This window comes from Phocoena phocoena, chromosome 14 (genome assembly GCF_963924675.1).
Source record: "Phocoena phocoena chromosome 14, mPhoPho1.1, whole genome shotgun sequence".
NCBI lineage: Eukaryota > Metazoa > Chordata > Mammalia > Artiodactyla > Phocoenidae > Phocoena > Phocoena phocoena.
Genome location: NC_089232.1, coordinates 83,381,273 through 83,402,649, shown reverse-complemented (window position 1 = coordinate 83,402,649; position 21,377 = coordinate 83,381,273). Strand labels below are relative to the sequence as shown.

The 21,377-nt window shown below is 43.3% G+C and overlaps 2 protein-coding genes and 1 non-coding gene across 3 annotated transcripts in view; all 3 read right to left on the bottom strand.

The window, feature by feature from the left end:
* The window catches only part of ADAM17 (ADAM metallopeptidase domain 17), a 51,235-nt gene extending 50,172 nt beyond the window's left edge, over positions 1–1,063 (bottom strand). Inside the window, exon 1 of the mRNA XM_065891587.1 lies at positions 942–1,063. Within this exon, the coding sequence (XP_065747659.1) occupies positions 942–1,038 (97 nt within the window). The 5' untranslated portion in view covers positions 1,039–1,063. The remainder of the gene's footprint in view (positions 1–941) is intronic.
* Positions 1,064–11,201: 10,138 nt separating this feature from the next.
* LOC136134267 (U6 spliceosomal RNA) lies at positions 11,202–11,308 on the bottom strand. Its single transcript, XR_010656549.1, has one exon. It is a non-coding gene; the product is annotated as a U6 spliceosomal RNA (small nuclear RNA).
* A 9,703-nt stretch (positions 11,309–21,011) lies between these two features.
* YWHAQ (tyrosine 3-monooxygenase/tryptophan 5-monooxygenase activation protein theta) overlaps positions 21,012–21,377 on the bottom strand; it is a 30,741-nt gene continuing 30,375 nt past the window's right edge. The window contains exon 5 of the mRNA XM_065890633.1: positions 21,012–21,181. Within this exon, the coding sequence (XP_065746705.1) occupies positions 21,122–21,181 (60 nt within the window). The 3' untranslated portion in view covers positions 21,012–21,121. The remainder of the gene's footprint in view (positions 21,182–21,377) is intronic.

Below are 21,377 nucleotides of genomic sequence, written 5' to 3'. Positions count from 1 at the left end.
GCCAAAACAGCCATGAAAAATGAGGCTACAACTTCTCACACTGGGAAAATATACTGTTTCATACTTTGTTACTAATTAATCAAGCTCTCTTACACGCTAACTTTTAACAGATAAAGGGCCCTAACAGGGGTCACTATACGTTTACACAAACTAACTCCCACCAAATTTCACATCTCTCAATGTTAGTCCATCCTTCAAATCCAAGCTCTTTAGAAAATCCACATGACCCTCTACTTTCTGGCCTCAAAACTGACCAAATTGGTCGTCCCTGATAATTTTTGTTTCAAATGGCAAGGAAGGCATTCACAGTAGCAGCATTACGAGCTGGCCCGGCAAGTGTAAGTACCTTCCATAAGCTACAATTTAAATAACTAACACGCTTAAGATGTTCGCAAAAAGCAACTCCAAGACGAGTTCCCCAGGCACCGCGTTCCAACCAGATTACCGCCTAAGTACCTCCTACAGAAGAAAACCTAGTTCGCTTCCTTGGAGAGCCAGGAAGAGCCGTGCAGCCTTGGGCCTTCCTATCCTCCTCCACAGCCCTGCCTTTGGTAAGGACACAATACAGATCTGCTCCCGAGAAGGGCAGGGACCTGGACCACACCTCCCTCTCCGAACACGAGCCACCACCAGCCCGCCTCACCTCTGTCCGGAACACACGCCCCAAACACGAACTCAGCGGGCAGACCCCTCCCAGGCCCTCAGTCACTCCCGGAGGCTCCCTCCAGGATCCCTGCCCACCCCGAGACAAGCCCATCTCCATTCTTTCCTGAACTCTGAGGGCCACACCCCCTTGCTGCGCTGCAAACTTAGGGACGCGCCACCGTCGTCCAATACCCCGCCCCCAAACACCTGATAGATCCTGCTCCCCTGCTCTTCCCCGAAAGTTGCGCGCTCCAGGCACCCGGTGCCGGCCGAAGCCAGATCCGCAGGGTCTTTACCGAGTCGCTGGGGGGAGCCGAAGCCCGGCTCGTCCGGCGGTCGCGGCGCCAGCACGAAAGGAACCAAACTGCTCAGGAAAAGGACACACTGCCTCATGTTCCCGGCCCGGCCAGCGGCTCCACCTCTCTGGGCAGCCTTCGCCTGACTGGGGCTCAGGACGCTGCTCACATTGGGAGAGGACGGGATCCGCCCGGCCCGTCGCCTGCAGCCTCTTACTCTCACCGCGCCGCCTACCGGAAAACTCTAGAGCCGGGCTCCAGGTTCCCGGAAGCGTAGGCAGCGCTCGGAGAGGCGGGCTCAGCCTGCTTCCGGTCGCCGCCGACCCCCGCACCGCCCACAGTCGGGCGCCGCGCGGCATGCCGGGAGGCCCTCACTATCGTCGGCCCCGCGCCGGCGCGCCGCCATTTTGCCGCCCCTCCGCCCGCCCCCTCGCGTCCCGCCGGGGCTCGGCCGGCGCCGCCTCTGACGCGGCCCGCGACGTCCTGACTCGACCCACTCGGGCCACGCCTCTGTCCCTGGGTGACCGCCGCGAGGGAGGCGGGAGCTCGCGAGTAGGCCTTCAAAGGTGCACCCGGCCACCTCCCTCGCCTCGGTCCGACCCACGTCTGGATAGGATCCCTGTTACCCTTTTTACTACCTAGCTGTGGAAACCACCGTGGGGTCCAGAGTGGGCGAGGAGGAGCGCCGGGCCGGGTGGGCTCGGGGTGATGACCCAGCAGCGGAGTGCCTGGGACGAAGGACGGGCTCCCGGGAGCAGAGGCCCCGCGTCCATGCGCCAGCTTCTGCGAGACCAGCCTCCTAGTCGCAAATGGGGTGCAGCTTGGCTTTCGGGACCCAGCGTCGTACCACCCGGGCATCTCAGGCCTCCGTCCGTTGTAACGGAAGAGGCTTTGTGGCGGGAAATAAATAGGCGCTTCCTTGATGCCCATTTTCTCGTTGGCCCCGCTGTATGTAGAGGGTCTGCAAGCATTTCCAGAAACTAAATCCTAAACCTAACTCGTCTGCCCGTACAGGTTCTAGGGAGGTCCAGCCAACTTCTTGAAACCTAACTCTATGCTTGGTCACTTTAGCTTAGACTGGAAATTTGCCAAGACACTTTGTGTTTTGTTTTGCAATCCTTTGCATAATTTTAGCTCTAGTGAGTGTTTATGGTACTGAATAAAACATTCTCATAACGTTGGACGTGAATTGCTATTTTGGTTCAACTAAAGTTTATGCAAGTACGACAGAACACATTTTCCACTTAAGAGTGAGTGGGACAGCCTTGTCTCCATTATGAAATCGAAAATTCTTAGGAATAGAATATTAGTCCTGTCTGGTCAAGTTTTACGGCTACTCCTAATAAAATACTCAAACTATGGTTTTGTCCTATGAATTTAGGTTCACTGTGGCATGCCTCAGTAAAATCTCAGCATCTTTTCCCAACAGTTACTGTCCAGAGTTACTGGTTTTGTGCATTTTGGGCTTAACTGGACCTGTTGTGTTCATCTGAGGTATAAAACGCCTTCATTAAACATATACATTGATGGCATACCTAATCAAAAAGTAAGCAGAGGTTCACCTCTGCAAATTGTACATAATTTTTAAAAGATGTATCCCATAAAACATGTGACAGTTGCAGACAATTTTTTTTTGTACAGTGAGAATATCATCTTACTTTCTGAGCACCCAGATACCATGCTCTCCAGCTTTATACCTTTAGTAGATCCTAGATTTTACTCTTTCTGTGTTTCACCCACAGCTCTTCTACAGTACCTTGCTTGTAGATGGCCCTTCACCATCTGTTTAATAAATGCCATTTAAAAAAAGTAAAGTTCCTGATTCATTTGCTTATTCATATCCAGAAGTCCTAGATTTTCAGAGACAGTCAAGGTTTCAAGTAATTTTTCCCATTCACAAATCAGGACCCAAATTATGATTTCCAGTTTGAGGTTTATCTTTCATTTATAAATTGTCCATGCCTTTTAGATATAAGAGCACCACGTGGGGGAGATAAAGAGCCAGAGGAACATAATAAGAGGGACACATTGGGTAGAACTAGTAGTCTGAGCCAGCTGTCTTCAAACTTTTATACTCTTATCCCCAAAAGAATTTTTTAAAAATATGTACTCCCTATATACATTTAACATTTTTCATCATAAATGTAAGTAGTTGCAAAGGATGAAATTTCCAGCATAATGTAAACACTGACATTTATTTGTTTAATTTTATTTATTTTTGGCTGCGTTGGGTCTTCATTGCTGCGTGCGGACTGTCTCTAGTTGTGGTGAGCGGGGTCTACTCTTCATTGCGGTGCACGGGCTTCTCATTGCGGTGGCTTCTCTTGTTGTGGAGCACAGGCTCTAGGCATGCAGGCTTCAGTAGTTGTGGCACGCAGGCTCAGTAGTTGTGGCTTGCAGGCTCCAGAGCACAGGCTCAGTAGTTGTGGCACACGGGCTTAGTTGCTCTGTGGCATGTGGGATCTTCCCGGACCAGGGCTCGAACCTGTGTCCCCTACGTCGGCAGGGGGATTCTTAACCACTGCACCACCAGGGAAGTCCCAACACTAACATTCAAAATTAAAACTCTTAGGTTTAAATTTACCCAATGGAATATAAATACCTGACAGATTTGATAGCCACTGTGGTAGCCAGCCTCCCCGATGGCCCCCAATGATCCCTGCTTCCTGATATTCACTCCCTTGTAGAGTCCGTCCCCTTCCACACTGGTCCAAGGTTGGTCTCTGTGGCCAATAGCGCAAAGAGGAAGTGATGGTATTTCACTTCCAAGGTTAGGTTGTAAGAGACTGTGTCTTCCATCTCAGGTGTTCTCTTACTTGCTTGGTCTCTCTTGGATCACTCACTAGGCAAAGCCAGCTTCTGTGTAATAAGAACATTCAGGAAGACTATGGAGTGGTTCATAGGAAGAGAGGTGACCAGCCCACAACCAGCAAGTAACTGAGACCTGCCAAAGACTATATGCCTGAGCTTGGAAATGAAACCTCCAGCCCTAGGCAACCTTTAAGACAAATGCAGTCCCCCAACCCAACAGCTTGACTGCAGCCTCAGGAGAGACCCTGAGCCAGAACTGCCCACCCAAGCCATTCCCTGATTTTTGACCATCAGAAACTGGGAGATAATAAATATTGGTTATTTCAAGCTCCTAAATTAAGGGTAATTTGTTACACAGCCACTATTGTCTGTTTGAAAAACACATGAACAAGTTAACTGGATCCTGGGTTCCTCTCCTGAACAACAGAAGTGGTTCTTTTAATTTAGGATTTAATAAAGATAAGTAAAAGATTACGTGAGATTTGCTGATCCCAGGCTATAGAATGAATTACTTACAGTTTACTTACTGCAAGTGAATGTAAGAGTAAAATATTTACAATCATTAAACACCTGTTGCCACCTATGGTTCTGGAGTTAACTAGCAGATCCACATACGCCTTGGTAAGACCTTTCATCTAAATGATCAGAGACATGGCTGTCTAGCTCTGGCTGAGTTTGGGGGCTTTTTCTTCTGTCATCTCAGCTCTATTTCTCTTATTAGCCACTATTTATCCTATGCCAATCCCACCAGTCCTTATAGATGTAAAGATTCTTCATCACTCTATTTCTAAAATGCTAGTTATTCCTACATCTGTATCCTTTTTTGCCAGTAAACAAATCTATGTGAAGTTAGCACTTCAAAAAGTATGAGTCGGAACTTCCCTGTTGGTCCAGTGGTTAAGACTTACAATGCAGGGGGTGCAGGTTCGATCTCTGGTTGGGGAGCTAAGATCCCACATGCCTTGATGCCAAAAAACCAAAACATAAAACAGAAGAAGCAATATTGTAACAAATTCAATAAAAAACTTAAAAAGTATGAGTCAATCCACAAATCTCCATTAGACGATAGATCGCTCTTACTGGAATATGACTATATACAAAGTCATGTACCAAGAACTATAGTTTCCAGGATTTTAGTTCAGAAATTTTAATGTATTTCAGATCCTTTTAGAAAGAAAAATGAAAAATACATCACGCACAGAGCAAAGCAGAATATTTGAGGATCCTCACTGGTAAACAGATGATTCTTCGGGAAATATTTAATAGGCAAAAAAATAACCAGCCCTCTTGAAACTGGAATAGTAGTTCCCCTCAAGTTCAAAAAGAGGAAACCAGCCATTTCATTCAAAATGTTATTTCAAGAAGGTTCATTTCTAAAATTTTAGTAACAATTTCTCTCTCTCTCTCTCTCTCTCTCTCTCACGTACACACACACTTTTTTATGTCTCTTATCAGGCATCTTTGTCTTTATCACAGAATTATCAATATTTGCAGCAGCTAATCTGTCTGTTGTGAGCAGAGGTAGCATATCTCCTATATATTGTATGCCATACAAAATGTGGAGCTGTGTTCTTTTCCTTCTTAAATCCCTTTCTCTCTCCCTAGAGATCTCGGAGTAATTGAACCACAGGAATAACTGAACACGGAGAATAGACTGGATAAAGAGAAAAAAATGGAAACTTCTGCCGGCTTGAAATTACCTCAGGTCTGAAATGGCCAAAAGTCATTACTCTTGTGTTGACAGGCCCCAGAGAGGATGCAACAGCCAATTACTCTCCAGTTCTGCAGTGGCCACATAGGCCTTAATTGAAAACCTGTTCTATTCCGTCCTGTTTAGAAAAACAGAACTCAGTTGTTGAATGTTTAAAATCTGGTAATTCTACTAGCATTTTAAGAATAATACCTCCAAAGTGAATGAAATCAGAATCTCAAAGAGATAACTGCACTCCCATATTCACTGCAGTGTTATTCACAATAGCCAAGATGTGGAAACAACCGAAGTGTCCACTGGCAGATAAATGGATAGAGAAGATGTGGTGTGTACATACAATGGGAGATTACTCAGCCATAAAAAGGAAGGACATCTTGCCATTTGCAACAACATGGATGAACCTGAAGGACATTATGCTACATAAGTCAGACACAAAAAGGTAAATACAGTATGATCTCACTTACATGTAGAATCTTATAAAGGTTAAACTCAAAGAAGCAGAGAGTAGAACAGTGGTTGACAGAATCTGGGGGTGGGAGGGGTGGGAATGGGGAGATATCGGTCAAAGGTACAAACTTTCAGTTATAAAATGTGCGGATCTAATGTACACTATGGTGACTATAGTTAAGAACACTGTTTTGTATACTTGAACTTTGCTCAGACAGTATTTGTTTTCTCTTAAATTTATTTATTTGTTTGTCTATTTATTTTTGGTTGCGTTGGGTCTTCACTGCTGTGCGTGGGCTTCTCATTGAGCTGACTTCTCTTGTGGAGCACGGGCTCTAGGCGTGTGGGCTTCATTAGTTGTGGCTCGTGGGCTCTAGAGCGCAGGCTCAGTAGTTGTGGCGCACGGGCTTAGCTGCTCCGTGGCATGTGGGATCTTCCCAGACCAGGGCTCGAACCCGTGTCCCCTGCACTGGCAGGCGGATTCCTAACCACTGTGCCACCAGGGAAGTCCCTGACAGTATTTCTTAAGTGTTCTCACCACACACACAAAAATGGTAACTATGGATGTGTTAACTAGCTTGATTGTGATAATCATCTCACAGTGAATAGGTATATAACATCAACACATTGTATACCTTAAATATACACAATTAAAAAAATATATATATATATACACACATTTTTTTTGTCAATTATACCTCAATAAGGCTGGAAATAAAGTAATACCAAAGAGACCCACATCATACCTTTGATCTCAAAGGACTTATATCCTAAAAGATGAAAGATATATAGAAACACAAAAACATACAATGTGTATTGGCCTAAAAAAAACTGGTATCATGCATTTTTTCCTATTAATTTTTTTTTTTTTTTCGGTACGCGGGCCTCTCACTGCCGTGGCCTCTCCCGTTGCGGAGCACAGGCTCCGGACGCGCAGGCTCAGCGGCCATGGCTCACGGGCCCAGCCGCTCCACGGCATGCGGGATCCTCCTGGACCGGGGCACGAACCTGCGTCCCCTCCATCGGCAGGCGGACTCCCAACCACTGCGCCACGAGGGAAGCCCTCCTATTAATTTTTTAAAATAAAATTTTCATTTTGGAATAATTTTAGATGTACAGGAAAGTTGCAAGATAGTACAGAGTTCCCATAAACTCCCAGCTTCCCCTAATGTTAATATCTTACGTAATCAAGGTATGTTTGTCAAAACTAAAAAAATAACATCCGATTTCACAATTTTTTAAAGTATGTGCCTTTTTGTAGTCTTTAAAAAATTGTGACGTAAATTTTATGTCACATAAAATTCACATAACATAAAATTTATCGTTAGGGACATTCAGCACATTCACAGTGTTGTACAGTCACCACCACTATCTAGCTCCAGAAGGTTTTAATCACCCCAAAAGGAAACCCCATACACATTAAGCAGTCATTCTCCATTACCCCCTTGTCCTGGCCCTTGATAACCACTTATAGAACTGCACCATTTCTGTTCCAGGAGTCAACCCAGGATACCATATTGCATCTAGTCACGTTGACTTTGTACGCTTTAGGACATATAAAACTATTCCTAAATATTTTACTCTGTAGAGAAGTACGAGTTAATATGCTTAATTGGGGTTGAAGGAAACTATCCAGCTCAGTCCCTCACTCTTCTCTCCTCTGTACTAGTCTAACAGCCTCTGAAGTGACTTTCTTGCTTCTCGTTTTCTCTCCACCAACATCTCTTCTTGTCTTGGATAACACTGGCTAAATGTCTCTTCCTCATGGCATGTTTCTTGCTTCTTTTATAGTCTATCCTCCGTTTTGTCCCGCATTGCTGTCTACTGATGCTATCTTGTTTTCCTCCACAAGAGCATAAGTTCCTGAGGCAAGGACTATGCTACCTTCCACAGCAAGTAACACAGTCCTGTGCAGAAGGCTATTCTCATTAACCAAACAACTTAGACAATTTAATGCTTGTAATGGGTGGAACTGTGTCCCATAAAAAAGATATGTTCAAGTCATAACCCCCTGTATTTATGAATGTGATCGTATTAGGAAATAAAGTCTTTGTAGATATAATCAAGCTAAGGTGAGGTCCTACTGGATTATGGTGGGCCCTAAATCCAATGACCTGTGTCCTTATGAGGAGAAGTGACACAGATACACACATAGGGAGAACACCATGTGATGACATGGGCAGAAGTTGGAGTGATGCAGCCACAAGCCAAGGAAAGCCAAAGGTTGCTCAAGACCACCAGAAGCCAAGAAGAAGCAAAGAAGGATTATTCCCGAGAGCCTTCAGAGGGAAAAAGGCTCTGCTGACACCTTGATTTTGGATTTCTAGCCTACAGATCTGTGAGAGAATAAATTTCTGTTGTTTGGGGAATTCCCTGGTGGTCCAGTGGTTAGGACTCACTTCCACGGCAGGGGGCCAGGGTTTGATTCCCTGGTTGGGGAACTAACCTCAAAAGCCCCATGGTGCAGCAAAAAATAAATAAATAAACATATTAAAATTCTCTTGTTTGAAGCCACCTAGTTTGTGATCATTTGTTATAGCAGCCTTAAGAAACTAATACATGCTCATGGAACACACCCTGAGATTTCCTCCCCTTCTACCTTTTCTTCTGAAATTCCTCTTGCCCAGAACATATTACTAGCTATCAAAAACCTACCTACTGGGGCTTCCCTGGTGGCGCGGTGGTAGAGAGTCCGCCTGCCGATGCAGGGAACACGGGTTCGTGCCCCGGTCCGGGAAGATCCCATATGCCGCGGAGCGGCTGGGCCCGTGAGCCATGGCCGCTGAGCCTGCGCGTCCGGAGCCTGTGCTCTGCAATGGGAGAGGCCATAACAGTGAGAGGCCCGCGTACCGCAAAAAAAAAACAAAAAACAAAAAACCTACCTATCCTTCAGTGGCCACCTTAAGAGACTTTGTGGGTTCCAGGTCTCCTTCACAATTTTTTAGTAGTTGTCGCCTTTTGAAGATCCCATGGTAACTGATAAAGAGTAGGCAGAGACCTGTTAACCAACAGACTTTTAGGAGACTTTTTTTTTATTGGACACAAAGCATGTCCTAAGCCCTGAGAATCAGGCAACCCCCTAATGCAAGCCCAACTCAGAGAAGCTTCCACGTAGATTTGGTTAGTTTCAACATCATAGTCAATATTACCCCAGGTTCTGCCAAGTACTGTGTCATTTCCAGCCATGACAGCCCTCCTCAGAGAGGGGACAGAAGGACTAATGTTATCTGGTTCAGGACCCAGGTCTCTTTTGTTATTCCATAATTTATACTTTCACCACTCAATCCTGCTTTGTTCTTTGAGGATTTCATTAAGGCTTAGATGCTAACGGCATGGACTTTGGAGCCAAACAGCCTGGATGTGAACAATCTACCATCTGTTTGACACATCACTGAAACTCTCCTGGCCTTACATTTAAAATAGGGAATGAAAAGTACCTACCTCATAGGGTTAAATGAGAGAGGCTGGTCTTTATCCGGTAGAGATGTAGGGAAATAACTGTAGCATCTGAAAGCAATTTGTTGGGGCAACTGAATGATGAAAGAAAAAAACAGAAAAGCTATACATACATTATGTATACATTTGGTCTTTCAAAGCCAGTCTGCCAGAGGGTCGCCAGCAGGGAAGAGAATAAATTTACATTTTATTTTACTTCTCCCTGCCTAATTCTAATTTTTAATATTAAAGCTCTCACGATTTAATCATTATTCTTCAGCTGTTCCCATTTTCTCCAAGAATTCTTGAGGCCAGGTCATGGTAGGTATGGACTCAAGCCCCTCCCTCCCCAAGCTCTTTGTTTCTGTTCTTAGTTGGAGGAAAGCTCTTCTCATCCTGGGCTGATGCACTGTTTGGAGAAAACTTGCTATAGGGCATGGGGACTGACTCCGTTCAAGGAATCTTATTTCATGAATCTGTCCCCAGAAAATAAAATAACTGGTTAATATTCTTGAATGATTCACTCTTTGCTTTTTGGCAAATTCTAGTTTATTCTTGCTTGAGGGTGGACAATAAAATCCACAAGTTAACTCCCACATTTTTGACCTAACCCAGCAATTTAACCTTGTTTACTTGCCAAAGCTACTATCAAGTAGCTGTGTGCCTGGCTTCCTTTCCCTCTCTCCTCTCCCCCTGTCCTGCCCACTGGCAGAGAGCCTCTCGTGAATTATAAGATGCTCAAGAGATCAGACAGCAGGAGATTGAAAGAGAAGCAGCAAAGCCATGGGTAGACAGGCCCTGAAAGAAAAGTGTTAGGATCTTAGTGGAGTGCTTTTTATGCCTTTGAAATAGCCAGTTAATTTTCCAGAAGGATGTTGGCTTGGGGCCAGAGGGGGGTGGTGCTCAATAAAAATTTATTACACAAATAAGCAAATTTAGGCTTAGAGAGTACTAGCTGATTAGGAATGAGCCTGTCCTTCTTCTATAAAAGTGTATTGTTTACCCATATTGTGGCTTAGGAAAAGGAGGTACAATCAGGTGTGGGGTGTCTGCAGACTCTTTAAGGGGACAGCACTCACTTACATTGTAGTTGATGCGAATGGTGTCCTCAGAGTTGGGCAGTGGGTGGTCTCCAAGCTGACCATGACATCCCTGCAGGGAGCTAAGAGGTCAGGGTCTAGGATCCCAATCAATGAGAGATCTACTTATAAAAACACCTTAGAATCTAGACAACAGAAAGAAGCACTCTTGATTCCACACTGTTCAGATTATGCATGAAAATCAGGGAGAACTCCCTGTCCAGTGGTGCCTCTCTCCAGAGCAGAGGTTCCCTAATTCTTATCTGCGTGGCCACTGTGCAGTCCTGTGCTCTGCTTCTGAGGGACCAGTCACACTAAGAGCCTGAATGTAACAGAGTTGCCTGGGAGGACATTACCATTTATTTACTGGCTTGCTCTGAAGCAGTACAGATCAGACAAATAAGTCCATGCAGAATTACAATGCTGGCTTATTTTTAGTATCATGTACAGCCCTCAATATTTCATCACTACAACTATCTGGTTATGTAATGATTTTTTTAACATCTTTATTGGAGTATAATGGCTTTACAATGGTGTGTTAGTTTCTGCTGTATAACAAAGCGAATCAGCTATACATATACATATGTCCCCATATTTCCTCCCTCTTGCGTCTCCCTCCCACCCTCCCTATGCCGCCCCTCTAGGTGGTCACAAAGCACCGAGCTGATCTCCCTGTGCTATGCAGCTGCTTCCCACTAGCTATCTATTTCACATTTGGTAGTGTACATATGCCCATGCCACTCACCCACTTCATCCCAGCTTACCCTTCCCCCTCTCAAAAATATGGAATGCTTCATGAATTTGCATGTCATCCTTGCACAGGGGCCATGCTAATCTTCTCTGCATCGTTCCAATTTTAGTCTATGTGCTGTTGAAGTGAGCACTGTAGATTTATACATTCTGCCTTGTTCTGGAAATAATTTCAAAGTAGACATCCATTAAAAACTCCAGTTAGGGGGCTTCCCTGGTGGCGCAGTGGTTGAGAGTCCGCCTGCCGATGCAGGGGATGCGGGTTCGTGCCCCGGTCTGGGAGGATCCCACATGCCGCGGAGCGGCTGGGCCCGTGACCCGTGGCCGCTGGGCCTGCGCGTCTGGAGCCTGTGCTCCGCAGCAGGAGAGGCCACAGCGGTGGGAGGCCCGCGTACCACCAGAAGGAAGAAAAAAAAAAAAAACAAAAAAAAACTCCAGTTAGTGTCAAAGATGTGAATTTTAAATAAACAAGGGAATGTGTGTGTCATCCAGTTTGGTGATGTTTTCAAGTCTTTTTTTGGGTTGTTATTGTTTTTAGCTGTAGCGCTCTAGCTCCAAAAGAAATCTTTTGCAGAAACTTAATGTGTCAAACAGATCAAAGGAGAGCACTGGGTTTGAAGTACTCCTGGATCTCAAACTTTGGCATGCATCGTGATCACCTGGAGAGTTTGCTAAAACTCTCCATAGATTTCATAGAATCCCTAGGCCTTCCTGAAGTTTACAGAAAGAAGTTCATTGATTTTCCCAAAGTCCCACAGCAAGTTAATAGCAGGAATGACAGGCCAGGACTCAGATCTCCAGTCCATGACTTTGTTGCCTAAACGGTGGTAACTCTTTACACAACTCCTGAAAATGGGCCCTGGCTGAGGCCGGCTAGTTTCTGACTGTCATCTGACAGGTGAGTGTGCAATCCAACAGTTGGTAGTAACAGGACCATCCACCCAGCAGAATATACACAGAACAGCTGGAAGGCCCGTCATTCACCAGTTGTCACCTCCGATGCCTCCACAACAGGGTACTCAAGTTGAGCACAGAATGCAAAATTCAAGAGTGAGGCATCTATTTTGAGAGAATGAGAGGGTACAGCGCTCTTTTTACAGTTAAGAGCTCTTAGCCCCTGGAGAGGTACAGGGATATTTGCCCTTGAGAGTCTTCTTAAGAAGAGAAATACTGGGAGGGCAGCCTGATCTGGGTTTGCAACCTCTTATTCTATTGGGTTGGCCAAAAATTTATCTGGGTTTTTCTGTAACAACATACAGAAAAACTTGAATGAACTTTTTGGCCAACCCAATAGTTTAGCCTGTAAAGAACTAAGGAGAAAGAGACTAGTATACTTGTTTCTATCTAAGAAGTACTATCTCCCCAGAGCCATCAGCAATTTTCATCACTTATTTTTTTGGCTGTGTTGGGTCTCTGTTGTTGAGCGCGGGCTTTCTGTAGTTGCTGCGAGCAGGACCCACTCTTTGTTGTGGTGTGTGGGCTTCTCACTGAGGTGGCTTCTCTTGTTGCGGAGCACCGGCTGTAGGGCACACAGGCTCAGTAGTTGTGGCGCACGGGCTTAGCTGCTCCACGGCATGTGGGATCTTCCCAGACCAGGGCTCGAACGCACGTCCCCTGCATTGGCAGGTGGATTCTTAACCACTGCGCCACCAGGGAAGCCCCTCTAGCTTATCTTTAAGAAAGCTCATTTGCATTTTATTTTGCCCTGAATCAACAATTTAGGATTGATGAATCAGAACAGAAGGAACTCAAGTGCTCTACCTTGTAACAGGAATATTGGGCCTCTAGTTTGACCCTGGTGACCCATAGAGCCATTAGTCAGCTTACATGGTGCCCTAACAAGTTTCTGGGCCTCCCGCCCACTGTTGATACATCCCTGGCTTCCTGCCTCAAGCTTTAGGCCAGTCTCCCAACACTGATCTCCCATTAATACTGAAAGCAGACCTCTAACCTCACATCCACCAGCCAGATGGATCCTCCTTACCTAAAACCTTAAGGATCAGTTCTAACTCACCTCCACGGCATCGTCAAATCACGAAATCTGATTGTTCAGTATTAGAGTATCACTGTATTTTATTTTTACTTTTTTTTTTTTGTTTTTTGGCCACACTGCACGGCTTGTGGGATTTAAATTCCCTCAGCAGGGATCAAACCTGGGCCCTTGCCACTGAGAGCACAGAGTCCTAACCACTGGACCACCAGGGAATCCCCTATTTTTACTTTAAATACAAAACTATTAACATGGGCAAGACCGAGAGTCGAGGCAGAGTGAACCGGAGCCTCCTGTGCTCTTCTGCGTAATCAACCCGATCAACTTCAGTTGCTGACAGGAAGGCCCTCATTTCATTAGCCTCAGGTGGGCACAGATCTCAACCGTGTGCTGCTCCATTCAGAATCATTTAACTGACTTTTTATTCCCCTGCTGTGAAAATCACCTGATCTTCTCTTTGGCCTTAATTATTCATGCTTTCTTAAGGCAGTGGTTTCCTAAGTACCTACCAAGCCCTGATCATTAGCATCAGCGTCGCCTGGGAAGTCGCTGGAAATGCACATTATCTATGGGCCCTACCTCAAGCCTACTGAATCAAAATCTGTTTTAGCAAACCCTCCAGGTGATCACGATGCATGCCGAAGCTTGACAGTTACGGCCTTGTGGCACTATCAATCACTGAAGTTACCTGTTGAGAAACAAAGGCATTTCCTCTTGGTACTTGTTCCTGATTTTTTTCTCATGGCAACAGAACCACCTTTCCCCATCTGCTGCATCAGTGAGTGCTAATTAGAAGCAAAACCGCTGCTTAAGTTTTTTTTTTTTTCGGTCATTTTCTTTTTGTGTCTACTATGCCCTTGAAAATCCAGGGCAATAGGTCTGCTCCAAGTGTGGTCCCACGGTTTTCTCTTCCACAAGACTAGTTTCACTTTATTAGAACTTTCCAATTCTGAAATTAGGTTGTCCTGCTGCTCACCGAGTATTCCACATATGTGTATCTCACAACCCATTTACACTTGGAAATACTTTCACGTATTGGCTCACAGGTCGGGCAGGTGTCTCTTTCATAGGTAAGAAAACTGAAGCTGAGAGAGATTAGGCCTACAACTAAAAAAGCGGCAAAGCTGCAAGTACGAGTACCCAGTACAGTCCTTGGCTCATAACAGGCAGTCAATATACTTAACGAGTAAGTGAATGAACGAATGCTCGTGTAAGCTAGATCTTTCTCCGCTAGGTCACGTGTCTCTCACATCACACAGCTGTAGGAATAGACAAGTAATCTTGTCCCATTTATGTTCCTAGCTCCAAAGTAGTGGCGTTGCCCCCGTCTCAGGACACAATAGTCTTCTGAAATCTTTCCACTGAAGGCACCAAGGTTCTAAGTGCCAGAAGAGCTGAAAGAACACCACCTGTTAAGGAGAATGGCTGAAATGCAGGGCCGTGTCTGAAGACCCACGGCTCTAGGATGGAGAGAGTGCTCAGCACTAATTCCAAATGGGCAAAAAACATAAGGTGATGCCAGCAGAAAATAAAATACAAGCAGTTTGGTCTCCTTCAGGGTCCAGAGTTATTCAAGGCAGATGCTGTGGAGTGGCGCTCATAAGATGAGTGAGGGGCAGGAAGTTTTTTCAATAAATGCCAACTTCTAGTATACACATACACACGTCCTCAGAAATGAGGTTGACCTGAGCCTCATTAGGTGGGTTTAGCTCCCCTACATTTCCAGAGTGGAAAGAAAGCATGGCTGCACTTAATTGACTTTTAAGCAGAACTTTTCTAGCTTTCAACAATGTCATCTGCTGTCACAGAAAGAAAAATGGTGATTTTTGTATATAGGCAAATAAATCTCATCTCAAACAAATAAGTCTACAGTATATAATTTCATTTGTCTAAATTAGCAACGAAATTCCTAAATCTTTAGTTCAAATTACAGTAACACAACTCTTTTCATAGGCATTTGGTAAGAACCTTAGATACTCCTCAAAGAGCTATATTCCAGCTCAAATAAAAGAATTTAGGAGCCTAGAGTAGTAAGGCCTATTGTACTGATTTTTACTTGGGACTCAACCCAGTTTCAAACCCACTTAGTAATTCATATCTCATGAAAGCCCTTAATAATTCTCTTTGCTAGCTGAGTAAATCCTAACTCTGCCATGCTTCTAGGGTTTAAGTACTTCCTTGATGGTCTTAGGCCAAGGCTGTGATATGCTGCAGAAAACAGTGTCTGAGGACAAAGAAAAGATACAAGAATTAATCTTCACATAATCCTTCAAGCAATGTGGAATAAAAGTATTGCCCCCTTGGGCTTCTCCGGTGGCGCAGTGGTTGAGAGTCCGCCTGCCAATGCAGGGGACACGGGTTCGTGCCCCGGTCCGGGAAGATCCCACATGCCGCAGAGCGGCTGGGCCCGTGAGCCGTGGCCGCTGGGCCTGCGCGTCCGGAGCCTGTGCTCCGCAGCGGGAGAGGCCACAGCAGTGAGAGGCCCGTGTACCGCCAAAAAAACAAACAAACAAAAAAAAGTATTGCCCTCAAAAGAGGGAGTCTCCTTTTTTTCTAAAGGGCATTAACGGACTCACTGCTCAGCACATTCTAAAGTAGAAAGTGTTGTCATTAACACAATGCTTTAAGTGGAAGGGACCCAACAATGTCACCACTAAAAACTCTGATACTATTCACAACAGTGAAATTATGAACTTAACAGTCCTAGGACATGAATTGCAAAGAAATCTCTAAGACCATCTAGAACAAATGGCTCTTAAACTCATTTGAAATCAATTTTACATCACAACCCACTGTTCACATAAAGTGAAAATGATTTCACAAACTATTATCCCTATTAACATGCCATATATATATATTTTTTGGCCACGCCATGCGGCTTGCAGCATCTTAGTTCCCCGACCAGGGACTGAACCCGGGCCCCAGCAGTGAAAGCACCGAGTCCTAACCACTGGACCGCCAGGGAATTCCCATGCCATATACTTCTATTATAAAAGAGCTAGCTGTGACCCATTAGGTTTCCACTATCCACTAATCGGTCATAATGAAATTTTTAAAAAGCACTGATCTGTCACTGCTTTAATCTCCAAAAAAAGGCAACACAGCACAGCAGCAAGATTATCAACTTTCAAGTAGATTACCCAGATTTGAATCCTGATACCACCACTCACTTAGCTATGAGGACCCAAGTCCTAGGACACATCATTAGCTTCTGTGCCTCAGTTTTCTCATTCATAAATCAGGAGAAAAATCTACCTCAAAAATTTTATGAAGCTGAGTTTTATTTGTGAAGATGCTTAAAAACAGAACCTGTGAAGATGGGTAAGTCAGGCCTCCGATATGGTGGCCCAAGATCACATACAGCTAATAGTGGGGCGCTTGGGCTAGAACCCTGGCCGATGGCCTTATCACTATACTGAAGTATAGAGTATACGACGAACATTGACAACACAAGGGCCTTCAGTGTGAAACATACAAAATGAAGAACGTATCTGAACCATAAATTTGACAAATGCTTGGTAATGAACATTATTTCCTTACTTTCTGAAAATCATTAGAGGGCTAACATCTTTTAAAAATACCTCCTAGAGAAATGTATATTAAAGCCTTCATTTTCTAAGTCTGAGTGGCAAGAACAGATAATTTTCATTGAAAATTCTTTTCAACTTAGGCAGTAGAGAATTACTGAGAATCTGAAACTATTTTCATCTGTTTTTTTGGTCTAATTTTGTCTAGCTTCAGGTCGAACATTAGCTGGGACCTTGGGAAATTCAGTTGATTTTTTTTGGACTTGCTTCCATAACCATGGGTTAGGTCCAGCATGTCCTAATATTCCCTGAGCTGCTTTTAAGGTTTTCCTCAAGGGCAAAAATGACAGATTGAGGGTAAGCGGAGGAAGAGTTAAAAAAACAAACCAACCCTCCCAGTATGACAGAAAATAAAAGATAAATATTTCTATTTACTAGCCATAGTAAACAAGCTGAAGCACCCACAGCTGGCAACAGTGACACAGAAATGAATTTGCTTTTGGCATCTGATTTCAAACTATAAGTCTGCCGCTTAATACACACTAATTTTGGACAAATAACTTCATTATTTTTCTGATCAGATGTCCTATCAGTCAAGGGGAAATTAACTTGGCAGGGCAGCTGAGAGGATTAAACATGACTAAATGTGAGTGTGTGTGCCTAATACATGACCAGGCACCAAAATGAACTCAATCAATGCTGGTTCCCTGTGACTAAAACAGAAGGGCCAGACCATTTATGGACATGCTCAAGGTGTTCTAATTTTAAACTGAAGACGGTTCAGTCTCCAGCTTCTCCCCCTGGGTATTTATTATTACTATTATTACTCCCTTTAAAGCATCAAGTCTAAAGGCTTTTGTAAGTGAATTGTGGCTAACCAGTAAATGGCAAGTCTGCTGTGAACTGAATTTCATGATGGTCTGGGACTCATCTTCTGGTATTGACACCACAGGTTTCTTAAGCACCTGCTGAATGCATCAAAAACGTTATTGTGGGGGACTTCCCTGGTGGCGCAGTGGTTAAGAATCTGCCTGCCAGTGCAGGGGTCATGGGTTCGATCCCTGGTCCGGGAAGATCCCACATGCCCCGGAGCAACTAAGCCCGTGCGCTGCAACTACTGAGCCTGCACTCTAAAGCCGTGAGCCACAACTACTGAAGCCCACACACCTAGAGCCCGTGCTCCACAACAGAAGCCACCGCAATGAGAAGCCCACACACCGCAACAAAGAGTAGCCCCCGCTCGCCACAACTAGAGAAAGCCCACGCACAGCAACAAAGATCCAACACAGCCAAAAAATTAATTAAAAAAAAATTAGTGGTTTCTGTTAAAAAAAAAACGTTATTGTGGCAGGTGGTTTATACTGGTACTTAACTGTGATGGCCTCAAAATTCAATGGTAATATATATGATATACAATGGTAACTCTCCTCTTGCAAAGCTGATGAAATACAAATTATACAAGGTAAGATGATATATGGCAGAATAAAACATACAACATAACTGTCTTAATCAGTTTAAAGTGAGTCTTCCTAAACATATCAGATGACACCTATCTATAACCAGTCCAAAGAAACTCAGGCTCATAATTTAACAAAAATTGTCACGTTTGTGCCTAAAATAGGCCCTCATATTTCTGAATGTTTGGCTCAACTCCACAAAAACAAAACAAAAAACTCAGTCCGGTTAAATATAAGTGACTAGAATTCTGATCTCAAAATATTTTACTCTATTAGAATTTTTACACACTTTAAATGGGCTTCCTAGTGTTTTTCATGATTTTTTAAAAAACTAACAGTCTCGGGCTTCCCTGGTGGCGCAGTGGTTGAGAGTCCGCCTGCCGATGCAGGGGACGCAGGTTCGTGCCCCGGTCCGGGAAGATCCCACATGCCACGGAGCGGCTGGGCCCGTGAGCCACGGCCACTGAGCCTGTGCATCCGGAGCCTGTGCTCCGCAACGGGAGAGGCCACAGCAGTGAGAGGCCCGCGTACCACAAAAAAAAAAAACAAAAAAAACTAACAGTCTCTACTGATAAATATTTAAAGTTATACACATGACTGTAGTCTACCAATCCCGTCCAAAAAAACGTACTGTTCTTTCCCAATCTCGGGTCAAATAATCATGGCTGAATGTACTGTATGTTGGAAGAGAAATCCCTAATGTTTCTATTTTGGATAATCAGTGTTAGGATGCAATCCACCCTCCTGTTATTTTCAGTTATTAAAATCTAAATGACATTTTAAAGGGAAAACTGCCAATTAAAAAGTTCTAACTACAAAATAGGTTTAACATTTAAAATTTCTAAACTATCTCAGAAAGTAATTATAAAAGTTAGAAAGCTCAAACCTGGGTTTAAACCCTCCCTCTACCCCGACTGAGTTCTTAGCAGTATTCTGTAAATATCCTCTACATCTAGTACAAGGAGGCCCCAAAATGAGAGTCAAAAAGAGATAATACCACAGGCTGGGCCCCCTTTTAAAGATGCTCATCTCTCCTAAAGCAAGGAGATAACCTGGGACTAATCTGCTCTTTAAGAAAGAAGGCTACTTTCATAACTCACCAAAGTAGTGTAGTCATTACTTTATTCAGTACTTACAACTTCGTTAGGACTGATAATTTTTTCTCCTAATTCACAATGTTCTTTCAATGTTTATTGAAATTTTTATTTAAAAAGCACTGTCTTACTGATTTAGATTTTGGAGGCCAGAGTTCTATTAATCTTATTTAAATGGATAATTTCTGCAAGTCCCCTTCAATTCTGTCTTTTCATTTCCCCTCAGAAAACGAATCAAGTGCAAACAAAACCTTGTTTCATAGTTACACTTTTAGGAGAAAAAGGATAATCCTACACAGCTTAATTTTTCAGATTATTTTCTGACTTTAAAATAAATTCTCAGGCCAATACTAAGACAGGCTAGTATAATAGCCATGGCAGTATTATAAAACCCAAATTATTCTGAACTCACCAATGGTACAACTGAGTGTTTACAAAGAGAATTATCTGAAAACAAAACAAGGTACTCTTAAACTCTGACATTCTGTTTGAATATCCACTGAAACGTAATTCTAACACCAGCCAAAGCATTCACAATCACGTAATTTTAACTTTTCTAGTTTTAAAATGTCCACTTTATTTCATTTAACAGTTAACTAATATCATTTACATCTAAGGAAGAGAGGGTCCACAAAACTGATCTAAGGTAAAACACTAACTCTTAAGAAATGGAGTCCAATTTTATACAGGTCCAGGCATCCCTAGACAAGTGTATCACAATGCAGAAAAATGGGTACCACTACTCCATTTTACATGAGATAAAAGGGAAGTATCAATAAACTTCAGAAAGTAGTAAATTCACCTGTCCCTTAAAATATGAGTATGTAATTGTTACAAAGCCATAGTAAATGGTTTATAAAATGTAATTTTATTTTATGTTACTCTGTTGTTACATAGGGCATAACATTTTCACAAGGCCTTTTTGGGACTACAGTCGATGATTATTAGCAACGTACAATAGTGGTCCAACTCTCTAACAATCACTGGACAAACTGGACACCCTCTCACATGTGCACAAATCTGCATGGAAAAGTACTAAAGTTTTAGACTTGGACTTGTGTACTTTATTTCCCCTTTCTAGTGTATTAAGAAATGACATGCACTTTCATTTGCCAAAAGCAATGCTTGTATTCTGGCAGCAACATGCTACTTCTATTACATCGTAAAGTGAATACCAGAACTACAAAGGCAGGAGGTGTAAGTGAATTTTTATTGGGAAGGGAAGTTGTCAACTTAAACAGCAGCAAATGAAGAATGAATGAGGAAACTCCCTGTTGTCACAGATACGCAAGACCTCCATCATATATGATACAGGAGGTGTTTTAATTTGTGACCTCCAGCCTCAAAATGTCAACTGCTTTTCCATTCAATCTAATACTTCTGGATTCCTACCAAAAAGGAATATATTAAGAGGATGGAAAAGTTGCTTTACTGAAAGAAAACCCCCGAAGAAGAGTAAGGGAGGGAATGTAGAAATCAGGAAGTTATGCAGAACACTTTTTAACTCTTTAAACTGTAATTAACTACATTTTCATATCTTCACAGTAATACAAAACACAGTCACTTGCAGAACTGGTTCAGATTACTTAAATACCAGATACATTTTTAGTTCTCTACATAAGTGTTTGGAAGTTACTTATGTTTATATGAAATGAAGCTATTAATACTTTTCTACAGCAGTAACTGCACACCAGAAAGGCCAAGACAAACACAAATCAAGGAATGGAGTTTTCCCAAAGCTGCGGTGTGAAAAGACTATAAACAGTTGATTCCATACACATGAATGGGTTTCTTTGCTATAGGAAATCCAAATGGAATAAGGAATGGAGATGAGTAAAAAGGTTTCTTGAGGGGAAGAGGGATGACACCCTGGATGCACTTAGTTCTCTGCCCCTTCTGCCGCATCACATTCTTCTCCTGCACTGTCTGACGTCCATAACTAGAAAAGAAAATCATACTAAGTTACTATTTCTAGATCAATCATTTCAAGTCTTATTATTATATCAGAATGTAATTCTTAGAGCAGTAAATTAAACAACAGAGATTATGACTAAGACTGGAAGTTATATTTCATCAACTCCTCCCAAAGTGTACCCCTGTATTCCTTTCACTGTGCATTTGCAAAATGACAAACA